At 40.1% G+C, this 16,515-nt stretch overlaps 2 protein-coding genes across 7 annotated transcripts in view; one reads left to right on the forward strand and one right to left on the reverse strand.

The window, feature by feature from the left end:
- gstcd (glutathione S-transferase, C-terminal domain containing) overlaps positions 1-10,947 on the reverse strand; it is a 46,946-nt gene extending 35,999 nt beyond the window's left edge. Inside the window, exons 1-6 of one of the 4 annotated variants that reach the window (XM_044189784.1) lie at positions 10,854-10,947; positions 10,587-10,736; positions 10,018-10,445; positions 8,411-8,869; positions 6,693-6,962; positions 2,702-2,795 (exon numbers count right to left, since the gene is read on the reverse strand). In XM_044189784.1, the coding sequence (XP_044045719.1) occupies positions 2,702-2,795; positions 6,693-6,962; positions 8,411-8,869; positions 10,018-10,434 (1,240 nt within the window). In that variant the 5' untranslated portion in view covers positions 10,435-10,445; positions 10,587-10,736; positions 10,854-10,947. The other 3 variants (XR_006377393.1, XM_044189785.1, XM_044189783.1) reach the window with 3 other exon arrangements.
- On the forward strand, positions 10,127-16,481 carry ints12 (integrator complex subunit 12). Of its 3 annotated transcripts, none has more exons than XM_044189788.1 (7): positions 10,127-10,241; positions 12,050-12,213; positions 12,358-12,516; positions 13,204-13,385; positions 13,587-13,746; positions 13,878-14,021; positions 15,646-16,481. In XM_044189788.1, exons 2-7 carry the CDS (start codon positions 12,058-12,060, stop codon positions 16,210-16,212), a joined length of 1,368 nt encoding a protein of 455 aa, XP_044045723.1. In that variant the 5' UTR covers positions 10,127-10,241; positions 12,050-12,057; the 3' UTR covers positions 16,213-16,481. The 3 variants fall into 3 exon arrangements, with proteins under 3 accessions (XP_044045723.1, XP_044045722.1, XP_044045721.1); XM_044189787.1 differs by having other exon boundaries at positions 10,138-10,270; XM_044189786.1 differs by lacking the exon at positions 10,127-10,241 and adding an exon at positions 10,889-11,025.
- Positions 16,482-16,515: the final 34 nt, after the last annotated feature.

The raw sequence follows: 16,515 nt of genomic DNA on the forward strand, positions 1-16,515 counted from the left end.
GCCGAAACAAAACTATCCAAGTACTTGCAGACTGAACCGTATATGCGCTTGAAAATGATAAGCCAATAAATATAAATAAGACAGCTTTCAAAGACTTGTGTGTGTAATATTAGTTTTGCAGGTATGGAAAAATTTATGCATACGTAAGGGGAAAATACTGCAATTTTCCCTGTAGTACTGTACGTGTGGGCGGGTGTGCAGCCATTTGTACTGTAGGTACTGTAGGAGCAGATAGATGGGAAAGCCCACACGCTGGGGTTCAGGACAAATTGGCTGCCTTTCGTCTCTGCTCCTGTTTAATTACACACTACTGAAACACAGGGGCTACCTACCTACCAGCCTAATACTGCAGAAGGAGATATCAACAGTGCAGTTTATCATGCCGAGTGCCGAAAAAGTGGGACAGCTAAAATCTAGCCTCTCTCTGTGATTCTCACTCTCAGAATAGATACACTGCCCACATCATCAAGAGCACTTCTGTTTAGATGTCAGTGGGGTTTGTGGGATGGAAACAGATGATTAAGTTGCACTGTGGAAATACATTAATAGGCTACAAATGGCTGTAAAATTTACAACTAGTACAGTGTTTTCAAAAAGCAGTAAGATAATTATGTTTTTCATTGTGTTGACTCTTAACCAGCATGCTGTACTTGAAATGAAACAGTGACTATCAGTTTAAAGTGCTGGCTTTCAGTTGTAATAATTCTTCCACTACTGCTATGACAACCACTGCTACTTCTGTGTTTGGGCATGTTTTCATCCATATTGGTTAAACAGTGTTGAGACTTGGAGCCCTTTTTATACATGGTCACCTAATTTTAGGACAATGCAGAAAGGCAATGCTCTCATATTTACAGACATGGTAACAAAGGGGTTTTTAAAGAGTCACTGTCCTGATATTGCTGGCTGCACTATATATGCAGATTAAGGTCATACTGGATTGATGTGTGTGGAATAGTCACACCAACAGAATATAAATGCAACTCAGTCATACAAAAAATAATTTGTTGACAATTTTTGCTGAATTAATTTAAAGAACCCTACATAGCGACATTCATTATTAGGGCTATAACTACCGATTATTTTCATTATTGATGAATCTGCCAATTATTTTATCGATTAATTGATTTGATTTTGTGATAAAATGTCAGAATATAGTGAAAAATAAACCGTTAAAGTTTCCCATAGTCCAAAGTGATCTATTTACATGGCTTGTTTTATTCGGCCAACATTCCAAAACCCTAAAATATTCAGTTTACTATCATATATGAAAAAGAAAAGCATCAAATCATCACATTTGAGAAGCTGGAACTAGTGAATGTTCTACATTTTTTACTTGAAAAATGACAAACGATAGTAATCAAAATAGTTGCTGATTCACTTTTTGTTGATCAACAAATTGATTAAGCAAGTAATTGTTGCAGCTCTATTAATTTTGAAACAATCAGCAACACATTATGTGACAAAGCTCCAAAGCTGTTCCCTGTAATTGTTTTGTGAAGCACATTGTAACCATGGGTCTAAAAGGTACAATAGAAATAAATATAAATAAATAAATAAATAAATTTTGTGTCCTTTTTAGATTCAAAGTTATACCGTAGTTCATTAACAGGATACTACAGGGGGTAATGATGTGTAAGCTAGGCCTGCACAAACACAAGAGCTGAAAGATGGAGGAAGCTGAACTCTAATGGTACCATATATATATATAAAATGAAATACCTTTCCAGTTTCATTTCCCCGTGTGGAGGAATAAGCCACATAAGTGAAAATGAAGGGAAGCAAGAAATGAATGCGTAAAACAATAATGAAGAGAAAAGGAAATATCTAAATATTCATAGTATGTATATATGTGTGTCGTTACCAACCCACTCCATTTTCTTATAACAATAACACTGATTTATTGCTGCTGCTCCAATGCATGCACTACCGACACAGACATCTCACTAATAAGAAGAAAAACAATGCGGTAAGAGAAAGGGAGACAAAGAAACAGGGACTTCTTCTGGGGCAGAAATCAACAACCCTTACAGTGCCTATTAGATACTGTTCTCACAGTATCCAATCAGTATCCACTAAAGCATACGCACAGGTTTGATGTTGCACATTAGTTGTAAGCGTCTTCATTGTGTGCATGTTTTTGTGTGTTTCTGCTGTGCAGACTCTGTTTCTGTCACAGACCTATTTCACACTTTCACCTCACGCCATAAGGAGGATAACACATCTTGATAAGCACTTTAAAATTCATTAGGGGGTCTCATGTGGAAAAACATCCAGCTGAGGCTGAAAAGAAAGCTCTGCAATGTGTCAGGGGCTAATATTTTTCTTTTGGTGGTTGGCAAGGTGCCCCTGAAAATCACCAGGCCACAGTAGTACAGGAAGGTTTTATCCAAATATTTATGCACATTCCTCACTCTTGCTCCTTATACAGTAGTCAATAGTATTTGTTTTACTTTGACCAAGTAATAAGGTGAAAGAAGGAGGGAGTAGGGAGTGATGCAGATGCATACAGATAAAGAGATGAGGGAGGTTAAAATGATGAGAGGAGGAGGTTTTGAGGAAGGAGGTGAATATGGAGAAAGTAAAGATCCAAAAAAAAAACCCAAGCCAAAATAGCTCAGAAAAGAGTGCGAGGGCAGAAGGGCAAAAGTAAAATGGAGAAAGCAAAGAGGAGAGCCACAAGGCAGAGGTTTGACTTTACCTTCAGTGGGGTTGATAGGGCCTGGTAAGCTGTCCCATGGGAGGGTCCAGGCAGGGCAGGGATGAGGAGCGAAGACTGCCTCGATGCCATTTTCCTAGGGGAGCAACACACACACGCACACATACAAGTACACGTTACCATAGAAACCCCTCTACAACCTTGAGGTTCTGTGGTCCAAATGGTTGTAATGAAATGATTTAAAGAGAACCTTTCTTGAACAAGCCCTTTGCTTCCTTGATCACACTGATCTGAAGCTATACTTGAGGAAACCCCACTGCTAGAGCACTTATTACTGCCTCAAGAGAGAACAAATGTTTCACCAGTACAGTACATACTCCTGCACCAATCCAATACACTTTAAAGACATAATGGAGAAACAGAAAATTAAGGTGCACAAGATGGTGTAGTCCCTCATTCGTCCAGGAGTGTTCCATCGTAGAAAAGGTTTAAGTCATAGTCATCTGGACACTGTTTTCAGTGTCCAGAACAGTGTCCAGATGACTACGACTGAAGGTGCACAAGGGAAAGTACTTTCTTTTTTCATTCTCTCTCTTTGATGATAAGAGGGTTAGAACAATAACTATGCACTTCAGCACAGTCGATAAAGGCAGGATGTAATCATTGAAAACAAATTAATAAAAAAAATCTTTTTTGCGAAAATCTGGTGTATGTTTGCCTTCTATGAGTGGGGTTCCTAATTAAATCTGATAATAGGTCCTTCATGGCCACTAATAAATATGAAATCAGCTTATACTTAAAGTGTAAAAGGGTTGTGGTATAGGTATAGTGGTATCTGACAATAAGTTGCGTTTTTGGTTGAAATTACACAAATGTGATGCCTTATTGAAGTCTTTCCCTGTAGTAAAAATGTTGTGGCTGTTTTCAAATATTGTTTACTCCTATTCTGTTATCACTACAACAATTTATTGGAACTGCATAATTTCATAACAGTTAAAAAAAACAAACAAACAAACATCTATACTACAGAAGATAGTATTATAGAGGTGCAATGGTATTGCAAAATTATTGTCAGCATAACTCCTATCACAGCATATTGCTCAGGCATGGTCACAGCAAGGTATATACAGTTAAATACATATACACTGAGAGACCACAAAAATATTAACACTTGTATAATGTAATGCAACGCAATACAACAGCCCTGCAATAAACTCTATTTTACTGAAAATATTTCATTTTTTGCTGACACTACTTCTTTAGTTGTGTGTTGACTTCGGCACATTGGGGCTGAACTGTGTGGGGTTGTGTAACATTACAATATATCAAAAAAGTTCTAATATTTTGTCTACTTCATTTACATTAATCGATGAGCAAAACTAATGATTGTTAATGATTTAACTGAAAGTCTAATTCTATTGAAATACTTGTAGAAGCACATAAGTTGACTGTGCAAATGCTTTACATTTATACACCTAATCTCTATACATAGTACAAAGTAAATAGTCCTACCCTTGATAAAGACAGTCAAATTGTATGAAATTGATAAAATCATTTATATACTTTGACTTATGGCCACAATAAAATGAAATGGGGAATGCCAGGGCAGAATTTTGGAGAAATCGGCATGTTTCACTCTGACTGGTAAATGGTAACACCAGTTGAGTCCCATGGTTGAGAGTTAGAACCTGAAAACAAGTTCGGGACTAAGGGTTAAGATCAAGTTCTGCCACAACAGTAATGTCAAATCAGTGCTGCTGTTTGGTTCCAAATGTTGGCCAATCGATGGAGGGGACATGAAAAAGATGCAGTGGATGTCTTCCATAATGGACGCCTCAGTCACATTCTGGCAAGACAAGAGCTCAAATAAAGACCTGTACAAAGGACAAGCAGCTACACTGTGGTTCAAAAGATAACGCATTGACATCTGTGTTGGTTAGGCCATGTTTTCACAATGCACCAGTGATATTGTGACATTGCATTAAGGTGGACACGACCTGGTAAAAGAAAACTTGGTTGCTCAAAGAACACCTGGTGCAAGACAATAACAATAACATTCAAGCTGGTCTTAAATGGTAAGCAATGGCCAAAGCCTTCTGCCCAACTGAGGACCAAAAGAAGAAAGTAAATTAGCAACCTGCCCTATAGCTGGTTAGTTTCAGCACATACGTTTCCACAGGGACAGAAACAGACTTTCAGTAATCCCAGTTTCTGGAACACCGGCTTTCCTGTGAGCCACATTCTTCAAACAGAAAATCCAAGATTTCCATGAATTTTGATTCAACTGATCTTGTTAATTCACTAATCCTCTATTTCTGGATGTTTGACTGCTTTCATAGATTGAATTGTTGTCTAATGTTACCGACTGTATCTGAAGACCTGTCAATCAATTTGTGAGTGATAGCAGCCAGGTTTAAGTCCTGCGTCTTTAATTCTGTTGGTGGGGCTACCCTTTTGTTTACATTTGGATCACGGGTTGCGCCTCTACAGCTCATTGCACAGGCAGTTTGACTGGCATGTATCAGTGTGTGTTAACTGAAGTGAGAAAGAGGGAGAGTTTATGAGCCATTTATATTGTGGATAGTGTAGCGAGATGAGCCTGGTGCCTCTGGTTAGCAGCAATGAAGGATCGCGTGTCACAATGTCAGATGGCAGACCTCTCTGTCTCTATGTACTTGCCTTGAGACACACACACACACACACCTTGGCCAAGACAACAGCTGCAGTGCAGACATGATGGTGGCGACATGCAGCCATCCTTGTAATCCCTCTAGGCAAAGGGAGAATGGTGGCCATTGTGTGTGTGTGTCTGTGTGTGCACACATTCCTCTTAGTTTTAATGTCTGATTTCAACCTGCCATGAAAACTGTCATTTGAGCATTTGATCTGTGCCTAACTAAATTTCATCCGGCAACATGGCATGTTTAAGGCACATCCCATCCTGACCACCCAGCTCATTCGGCCTCATCCAAACTCTCCAAACCCTCTTTCTCCCCTTCCTCTCTTCCCGTCACTTAAAATCACATTGTTATAGACACTTAGCCAGCAGGAAATCACTGAAATATCTTTGCTGAGAGAGCAGAGCAACAAGGCCAAGAGAACAGTCTGAAGGCTGAGTAGTGAGAGGTTAGTCAGGACTGAGGAGACAGTCTCCTTTTAAACAGCTGGGCCTCCTTATCTCCTGCTGGATAAGCTAGTCCAAAAATGTATGCAGGGGCAATATTTGGTGTGCTATAGAGCTAAAAAAGCTATAAATGTGTGTGAACGTGTGTGTGCGTGTGTCTTGCCAATGCTTCCTGAGGCAGCTGCATTTTAAGAGCGTGGTTGCATTATGCCAGTATTGTGTGCCATCTTATCTCTTTACACTAAGATTTTTAGCCATTACTATAAACTACTCGGCTATAAAACTTCTGGATTCATTGTTTTTATTGCACCTGAAATGAGGATAAGCTGAATGTGCATTGTCTGTGCTATTGCAAGTGGCAACAGGATTCACTGAGAATACTGAATTGTGTATTTTATAATGCACTGAGGGCAATGAACTACTATTCTTATAAACAGATTCTATAACTCTTTTTTGTTAGTTTGTCTTGACTGATAAATATACTGTCATACAAACAACCTCTGTGAGAAATCATGTCATCATGTATCATCATGTATACAGACAGGCATCCTAAAACATTTAAACAGCCAACTTAAAATGTTAATTCTGTGACTGAAAGCACTTATCGTTTGAGCACTGGCAGAAAGACGAAAAATTTAACAATTAAGAAAGTCTGCCAGAAGCCTAAACATTAACTTAGAGCTACACTCTTGAAGGCACAATCAGAAGAAAATGGGTGCATGAAATTACAGGGATAGTAGTTAACAACCAGTTGGAGCCTCCAAACCCTCTATCTGTGCTGTGAGGGGACACTGGGAGACAGCTCCTTAAATTTACAGTCTGTTTATGAGTGTGTTAAAGCAAATATGTTTGGAGATCACAGAGAGTTAAAACATGATGAGGAATAAGTAAGGAAATGTAATAATTTACTTGAAGTTTAGTCATTGTGGGCCTGGGGCCACCGACAAAGGGAAGCTCTGTGGTCATCTCTTGGCCTTCTTCTTGCTCCAATAGGCTAGTTGGGTTGTCCTCTGCTGACGGCCCTGGGAGGCTGGACGTGGGAACTTGGGGGATGGACAGAGCCATCCCACAAGCCTTGGCTGCCCGAAGGACCCCAGGTACCTCCTGAACACGGCTGTACCAACGCAGCAGGTAGGGCAGTTGATATAGAGTGCTCACAGCATGGACTTGGAGGGAACACTATCAAAGACAATAAAAATAATGAAAGAGAAAAGAAAAAAACAAGGAGATATTGATTAAGTGAGTCATCTGGCATGTCATCTCCACTGGAGCGAGATGTCAGGTTCCACCAGAATTCACTCATCACACTGGTGGACAGACAGACACGAGGGGGCCGGCAGGAAAAACATCAAAACAGTGTTGGCAGGTGGGGAGGGTAAAGACACAAACAGAGACATGATCAGAGAAGCGGTGTCACTGTGTGCAACTATGTGTGGAAGACAGAAGAAAGAGACATGGACGCAGACACAGAGGAAGAAGGGCACTCTGCAGTACGACAAGTGGGTGGAGTGGAAAGGATCCGTCGTAGCTGCATGTGTTGTGGACAGTGATGGCCGTTAAGAGGAGACACGCTAGGCAGAGTGTGAAACTGGAAATCACTGGAGCACAGCTGACTACTAAAAGCCTCATTGTGAGAACTTTAGTTCATTCCCACAGTCGAGGAATAGCTGGAGGTGGCTGAAGGGTGAAATGGAGGCTGAGACCCACTTCGTTGCGTGACAGTGCAGCATTCCTGATCAATAACAATATACCATTGAACTAAACAGCCGTGGTACTCTCTGGTCTCTGCTGCGGTTACTTTAATTGCTGCTACCAACTTTACTTGTAAAATATGCAATCATTATATGTAATGAATATTCAGGAAGTGTTCGTGAGCTTTTGAAGTCTTGCAGATTTTTTTTTATTTTGGAAGTTGAGAGTTTTAAGGTCAACATAACAACCCACCATTTCTTGATCTGTTGCAGAGAGAAAAACGTTCCCAAAGGAAGGTCATTGAAATGCATTTCAACCTGCTGCATTTGAATAGAAACCCTCCCATACACTCTTATCACTCTTTGCCAGGTGGCTCTAGACCACCTTTGAGAGCAAAACCTATGCCAAGTCTGATGCAGCGAGTCTTCTTAACTCAAGTTTCTGCCTGGATGGGTCTGAAAGGTGCTGGGTGTACTGCCTGCTCACCCTGACCAGAGTGTCAAAACTATAAGTCATGCATAATTTGACAAGTCATCATAATAAAGACATTAAAAAGCCAGTAAATATATGTAAAGGGGGTTCTGTAGCCTGGATGGCACCATCTATATGAGGTGACATTAGATCTAAGTCATGTGTGCTACTGTTTATGTTGAGAGACAAAGCCTTGCATGGCTGCACTTGATTGCTCACGGCACAATAATGAGTATTTTGATTACAGTAAATTTTGTAAAGCTCACAGTGTGGCAATGCATTGAAAACATAAGGCTTAGACAGGAAATGCAGGCAGTGATACTGGAATTAAATGAGCATTTGACGTGCATTCATGGATCCAAATTAGGCGATAACTTAAGGCAGTAATAAGAGCTGGGTCCTTTGCCACAAGTGTTCATTACTGACAACACTCAAACATAAATCATAAGCTCCAAGGCCCTTACCAAGTACTGATAGATGCACGGCAGCAGCACCACATCAGTCAGAGTGAAGTATAGTCCCTCAGCAAACACATGCTCAAGTGGAGGCAGGTCTGTGGTCTTCACTTTCCTGATCTCAGAGTTCTCTCTGGTGGTCAAAGTCGGAACTGAATCCACAGACAGCTTGGCCAGAGCCGCCCTGAGCTCAAGTCCATCACAGACCTGAGGTGCCTGTCCAGGTTCGGAGTCAGAATCTGGGTTCCCTTGGCCTTCGGGGGACTCATTCTTTTCATTCTGTCTCTGCTCTTGGAGTTTCTGTCTCCGTATTTTATCATCATTGTGGACTTTGACAGGCTCTGCTAGCCTTCGCTCTAGGGTGAGGATGGAGAGGGGCAGCTGCTGATATTGATTTGAGGGATTTTTGAGGTGTTCCTCAATAGCAGAGGGAATGCCAATTTCACACAGTCTGGTCCACTTGCTCACCTGAGAGCAAGGAAAGAAAAGATGTTTGAGGTTTAATACACTGTCTGTGAAAGAACTCAAAATAGGTAAAACTGTTCATTATTTGGACATGTTACATTGCACTGACATGCTGTAACAAAAATAAATAAATAAATCGACCCTGCAGCAGTTTATCCATTGAGGGCTTTAAATTTCATCAGCCAAGGAATTAGTACAGAATTGCGAACCACTGACGACTTTAACCCACAATCAACTGAACAACAAGTAACGGTAATACTTTATTTAAAAGGTCAGTAATTTCCTAATAATCTCCTAGGATGTTCCTGGTGAATAACTGTCATTTAGCACCTAATTTTAGGAAAAACTGAGACAAAGTTATGAGGCAATTATTTGAGTTTTTTTCTGTACTGAGTTTATAAGCAGTTATAGATTTCCAGAGGAAATTCCTTGACATACCTGCTCTATTGAAACCCAGCTAAATATGAATTAATTAATTTATTTATTATGGGAAGGTTTATTCTACATATATGTTGAATTCCATGGTTGTGTGTAGACAAATTTTACACGTTTACATGTTCAGCTGACCTGCTGTGCACTAACTAAAAGACTAGGTTATGCTAGCAGTTAATTAAAATTAATTATTTGGATGCTTATAAATTGAACACTGTTTCAATTTTCCCTATGATTTGAACCAAATTACAGTCCTTTTCAAAAATATTCTGATACAATTTACAGTATCAGCTCCTTTCTGGGAAATAGTGGAACCCATAAAGTGTTACTGAAATTTTGATTGACTGATACTGACATAATAGCATTATGCCACTATGTACACTAAATCTGTATGGATATTATCCTATCACATCTCAGGCACTGTCCTTCAATAAAATTGAGATGTGGAAGAGAAACATGTTCAAGTTTATTGTAAATCAAATGTGTACAATCTGGATTCACAGCAGTGATGTTGTCATGATACTGACTACAGTTAAAGGGTCAAAACTCCTGTGACTTTGATAAATGCCACAAGCCGAAATGCATGCAAACTTGTTCTTAATACTGAAGTGTTGCTGAAGTTTCAACCCTTTAAATCTGTCTTCTCCATGCATCGTAGTGGAAATCATTTATTTTTCTTCTTTGTACTTTGGTCATGTGTGCCCGTGCTTGCCACTAACCTCAGCACAGGCCTTCAGACAAGTCTTCTTGAATCCCAGCAGCGCCAACACATCATTTCTAGAAGGGTCAGCCTCTAAGGTCTTGTTGATGATGTGTCTCAGCACCACCGCCAGCCCTGCCCTGCAGAGCCTCCCAGTCTCATCCAGAACAGCAGGGAGACGGCAGCCCCTTACCAACTGGGGCAGATCCTCCAACTGAATGTCAGACACATCCAGAGACTCTGGTAGCTGCCTCTTCAGTGACTGGGTGCAGGCAGGTTTGGTGAAGACCAGAAAAACTTTGAAAGACTTGCACTCGCAGTAGGACAGGAGAAACAGGGCGATGGAGGTGTGCAGCGGAAGACGCTGCTCCTCGTTTTGGGAACAAACTTCTAGATAGAGGGAAGGATGCTGTTGCTTTACCTCCGTGTGCTTCATAATAAATAGTACTGTGGAGTAAAAACAGAGGGAGGTTAAGAAGTAATTAGCTTTGGAAATGTGTTCAGGTGTTTTTTTAAGTATAGCAGCAAGAACGTGTTCGCTAAAGTACTATTTGTGATCCGGCGCATAAAATGACGTTATATACTTACAACAGCGTTAGTAATGCGGACATATACACCGGCAACTTCTATAAAACCACGTTGTTATGGTACACGCTTCCTAGCACAGAGCTGCTTCTTCTGTCCTTGTGCTAAAGCTAGGATAGCTCCACAGCGCCATCAGCTGCCTGCTGTCAAAACCTACGAATCAGTACCAATACAAATGTATATTAAAACGCTACATCAATTTAAAATATTTAAAGAATTGCACGTGACACGTGTAGTTGTGTAATATTCTTGAATAAAACAAATTTCCACCCAAGGTTCCGCGTGTGTAGATTCCGGACATATTTAACTGTTGCACATATTGTAAAACGAAGCGTCCGCCCCGGCTGTCTGCTTCTTTTGTAGGAAGTATTGTTCAGCCGTTAGTTGCTCACTTATACGAAAATACCGGGTTAAGGGGCTTTTACCAGAAGCAGACTGTGAGGTAACGTAATCCAATTGAAGATAATAATTATTTGGTGTTATAACTGACAGCTGACGGGGAAGGTAACTTTAGCTACTGTGCCGCTATCACAGTGCTCCGTGTTTCTGGTCTGGACTAGTAACGTTACAGAACAACCAAATTAACTTTAATGTTAGCGTACTTGTTTCTTTATACGGAACCCAATAGACGGAATCAGGACATGTGGGACCCAACCCAGAGGCGTGGGTTTATTCCGACCATCCCACCTACGAAAATAATGTAAAATTCCCACGGGGGAAAAAAAAAAAATCACCATTATAGGGAACGTTGATGTGACAATACAGTGCAATACATAGGTGTAAATTAAGTATCAGAGTGAACACTTGTCCTGGTCGACCTATATAGTGTCTTCCCCTCCCTTCAGAGGTTTTTCTTTAGCCTATTTCTCTCTATTTTTGCCCTCCTCCACTCTGACTTCAGTTTGTATTAGCGTATCTTATGTAGCCTAATCAGTATTAATGATTATTATGGCCATCAGTGCAAATGTCTCAAATATAAAAAACAATGATTACGTGAGAGACACAAAATGGATGGGATTACGCTGCACTGAAGAAAAACAGAGACATTTACCAATAAATATTTCAGTGGAGGGTAGACTTTTTTATTGAATTACATAATAATTCAATAACAGCCCGATCTAATATAGTTGAATGTGAGAATGAACCTGAAGACTGTACATTAATGTCGAGTATCTAGAACTCTATCTAGCACTCTTGACTCTAGCAAAGATGTGTAGAGATTTAAGCCCTTGAAAAGACATTTTGTTCTTGGAAGTGTTTTGCTGTACTGTTGGTATTTAATCCTGAAGCTGTCAGCCAAGCCAAATGTCAGTCCAAGTTTACACTGCAGTGTCTATACAACGTTTGTTTTGTTTTGTGCTGTCTTTTTATATTTCAAAAATCAGTCATTTGTGTAACCTGACTTGAGGGGCAGGGGTAAGTTGTAACTGAAGCCTAGAAAGCTGACATTATTTTATGATTTGCAGGTTAAACCATGGCTGGACCTGTCAGCCTGGAGTTAGATCCCATCTTCCTAAAGGGATTGAGTTACCTGCACTCCAAGAGTAAAGACTCGGCTGAGAAACTCAAAGCTTTACTAGATGAGTCCCTTGCAAGAGGAAGTGACTCATCTTACCGTTCATTGCAAAAAGTAAGGAGTTCTTCACGTACTTATGTTGATACAGTCTGTATTTACGCTGTACCTCACTATTGTTCATTTCTCTCTCAGTTTTATTGGAATGTAATTGATACAACTAAATGCTAACTATTCTGTATTATCATTGTGTATCCTCAGGATATAGAGGTGTCCAAAGGGTCTGTTTCAAAACTGAGCTTAAGTAAACAGGACTCCAAGTCCTCCTCAAGTTCCTCATCCTCCAGCAGCAGCAGTGGCAGTAGCAAATCCAGCTCGGAAAAGAGCAAGAAAGAGGCAGAGAAAAGACCCCCTGAGAAGGTAAGGGACACATTTCCATCTTTTCAGTTGGAATGAATTTAGTCTCATGCTCAGAAAGATCTTAAAGCAGAATTCTGATCATTTTTGACACGTTTTTACATGCAAAGGTGAGACAATTATGCAGTATCTTCCTATAGGAGAAAATAGACCCTCCAAAACAAATTCAAAACCAAAATTTTTGAGGCTCCCATAACCATAACCATTGCTTTGCTTTTCCTTTGTCAACAATGCTCCTGTCCTGTTCTGCTGCCTGTGAGCACATGTTCCTTTGTGAAGTAGTACAGCATAAATTGGGAAAGTCATAATCAAAATTAAACCCGCATCTATGTATATCTTAGATTATTGCATCATTTTAGAATGACGGTCAAGACGACTGAAAGGAAAACGCTATGTTTTTATTAGGTTTTGCTTTTCAAGTTTCTTTTAAACCTACAGCACTATATTGCAGAGCAGCATTCTCAGGCAAGAAAGACTAAGCAGATCCCAGTTCAGGTCAGAATTGATTACATGATGAGGAAATTAGAGTCCAGAGTTTTCCTTAAAGTGCAAGAAAAACACATGCATACCTCCATATAGGACAGCATAATAATGAATAAGGTGGCTACAGTTTGACAGTGTTGTTACTTACGGCACTGATTTCAACATGCGTGGTCCAAATATACCTCTTTCTGTCTTACTGACAAACAGGTCAGAGTTGACTTGGGTGAGGTCGACCCTCCGAAAAAGCCTCGTTTGGAGAAACCGGAGAATCGTTCTTCACCAATTACCGTTCAGACAAGCAAAGACCTTCTGCCAAACATAAGTGACTATGATGAGACCAATGCTGATGACTTCGCCATGGAAATGGGCCTGGCTTGTGTGGTTTGCAGGTACATCTTAATTATTCGCAAATAAACAAAATTTAGTTTTTCTCTAATAAATGAGCTTCAGGATGTTAGTTTGCATTCCAGTCTAATTACTAATATTCATTCTAGTTAATCTTTGAGCATAGAAAGGTAAACTTGGGTACTAACCCAACATGCATTTCCATTATCATGTTGACATTGCTGTTGTGTTTTTAATTGCCTAAGACAAATGACAGTGACCATGGGAAACCAGTTGGTTGAGTGCCAGGAGTGCCATAATCTGTACCACCAGGACTGTCACAAGCCCCAAGTGACAGACAAAGAAGTAAATGATCCACGGCTTGTGTGGTATTGTGCCCGCTGCACCAGGCAAATGAAACGTATGGTGAGGAAAATAAATTATATTCCAGTATGTATTTTTTTAGTGCATCATCATTGATTAGGTGACTGATTGGTGTTAATAGTTTCTTTATTGGTATTGTTTCTGTCTAAAACTATATTTTTTTGAACCACTAGGCCCAGAAACCTCCACAGAAGCCATCCCCTGCATCTGCATCATCAGCGCCTGTTGTAAAAGACACACTGGTGAAAAAGACAGAGCTTAAAGCCAAGCCTGACACAGCCAGCACCTTCCAAGCCTTCAAAAGAACAGAAGTGAAGGTATGTGTTAACTAATTACGGCTGTATGCCAGTCATCATTTATAGGGGGAAGGTTTCACAGGTGATTTCCCAAATAGCTGAATCGTAAACAAGCATTTTTCCAACCTTTTTTGATCCCCAATAATGTGTGCTCCTGTGTAACCCTGAAGTCAAGCAAAAACTACAATTCTGTATCAGTTATTACTGGTTGCAAGGGAGAGCAGAGCAATAGCTGTCAATGTGCAAAACTGTTCGAAAAGGCAGTCTACATAAATTGCTGCAGAGGAAAATGAGCAGAAAGTTCAAATTTATTTTTAAGGATCAGACCATGGACTTCTGCTGCTTAGATAGTGTTCTGGTACAGTATAATTTCTCCAGAGGGAATGGGTTAAAAACTTTTTAGAGTACTTTTACTTATTGGAGTTCACCGTAAAGTCATTTTGACAGCAAACATGTTGCCTTGCAGTCAGTGATTTGATTTGATTATTATTCAAGTCAGAGTGGGAGTGCTATTTTTTATTTATTTATTTTTATTTATTTATTTTTTCCCCCAGTTTTCAGTAAAAGTATTGCTTAAGTAAACAAGTTGAGGCATTGTCTAGCTTACAGTTAACTCTGCTTATTGGCATACTTTGATAAATATATATTTGCTCTGCTACACAGTGATCTGAAGATATGTTTAAAGGATCAGGCTGGTGCAATTGTTATTGTAACAATCCCAACAACAGATCCCATCAGAAAGAGAGACCAAAACCAAGGATGCATTAGTCCATCTCTCAATACTTTCTGACTTCCCTTACTTGTCTTAAAAACCTAAAAAACAGGTCACACATATATAATTATATTTTTATAAAAGGGTTTAGGCAAGGCACTATAACGTTTAGCAGACATTACTCAAATAGGAATAAATAGTACATTTCGTGTGGACTATTCTCAGTGGCTTAATACACATTTGGTCTTCTAATTAGTTTTTTTTTTTTTTTTTTTTTTTTTGGCCACTACTAGTGGTACCTGCTGGATCTGACTTTGCTGCACTCTCACAGTGTGTTCTCCACTCAGGATAGCTTTAAATAAAAAGTCTGTCATTAAAACACCTCTAAGTCTTGCTTATGATATCTTGCATTTATGTGTTTCTTTCATTGTTTAATGGTGTATTCACAAGCTAAGGCAATACATGTACAGACACAATTTGACTGAAAGCAAAAAGGTCAAGACCCTTTTTTATGGTGGTTGTTGAATGTATTTCTTGGTGATATACAAAGTACTAGAAGAGATACCTAAGTTAAATTATTACATCAGTTAAATCAGGTAATGCATTGAAGGTTGCAGATATGATATGCATCTAAAGTTGGATTAAAGCTCTTGCCTTGAAGTGGTAAATTAGCTTCAGTTAATAATAAAACCTTACCTTATTTTTGAAATGTCAAATATACCCACAAACCTAAACCATAGGTGTTATCAAGTAAACTGCTCTAATGAACACTGAAACTAATTTGTTGGTGTTTGACACCAGAGATACTAGTGTATTCTTAAGGTCTCAATTTCAAAACATTAAAAGTTATTATTACAATATGACAATGAAACCTTAGCATCTGTTGAATTTCTGTTGCACTGTGATAATTGTGGTAACTGTACATCATTTCAGGCATCCACATCCACAACAGCCAATCCCACCAACAGCAGCTCCTCCTCCTCAGGCAGTGGTCTTACAGGCTGGGCTGCATTTGGCGCCAAGACGAGCCCATCTCTTCCTGCTAGCTCCAAACTAGGTTCTTCAGGCCCAAGTGGGAGCCACAAGACCTTGACAACACCCTCTGGCCAGAAACCTGTCGGGCTGTCTGGTCTAGCAGTAGCCAAGTCAGGACTCGCAGGTGCAAAGATACCTGTGAGCGGCAATGGAAATGGCTCTAGCCAGGTGCCTCTGAAACCTCCTCCACCCCTGACCCTGGGTAAGCAGCCACTGAACCGTTCATCGAGCGCTGAAAGCCAAGGGAAAGGGTCTGCCTCATCAGGGGCCGGCTCCCCGAGCGGCTCCCAGGCGAGTGCAGGAGGGAACGGAGGCAATAACGGAGGAGGTAACGGGAACAATGGGAATGGGTCAAAGGCTGCACCAGGGGACAAAGCACCAACATCCCAAGAGTCCCAGCTTAACGCCATGAAGCGGTTACAGCTGGTGAAGAAGAAAGCAGCGCAGAAGAAACTGAAGAAATGAGTATAGGTAGATAGAAACAAAGAGGGCGAGGAGGTGTGAGGGAGTAGGAAGTAAACTGTTAAACGCCTGGAATTAGTGCCAGAGCATTATGTTTATAATACAAGAGCATCTGTACATGAGTAACACCATCGAGTCAAATACTTGAATCTTACTTTGTGTAAATGCTGCTGGAATCTGTGTGCCTCGTTCTGTCCTAACAAACCTAACCATTGAAAAAGTGACTTTCACTTTTAATCAACAAACGTCATTAAATCTCCTCTTATAAACTGGCAGTAGCATCTACTTTGTACCATGTGGTGTCCT

The sequence above is a fragment of the Siniperca chuatsi genome, linkage group LG3, assembly GCF_020085105.1.
Source record: "Siniperca chuatsi isolate FFG_IHB_CAS linkage group LG3, ASM2008510v1, whole genome shotgun sequence".
Classification (NCBI taxonomy): Eukaryota; Metazoa; Chordata; class Actinopteri; order Centrarchiformes; family Sinipercidae; genus Siniperca; species Siniperca chuatsi.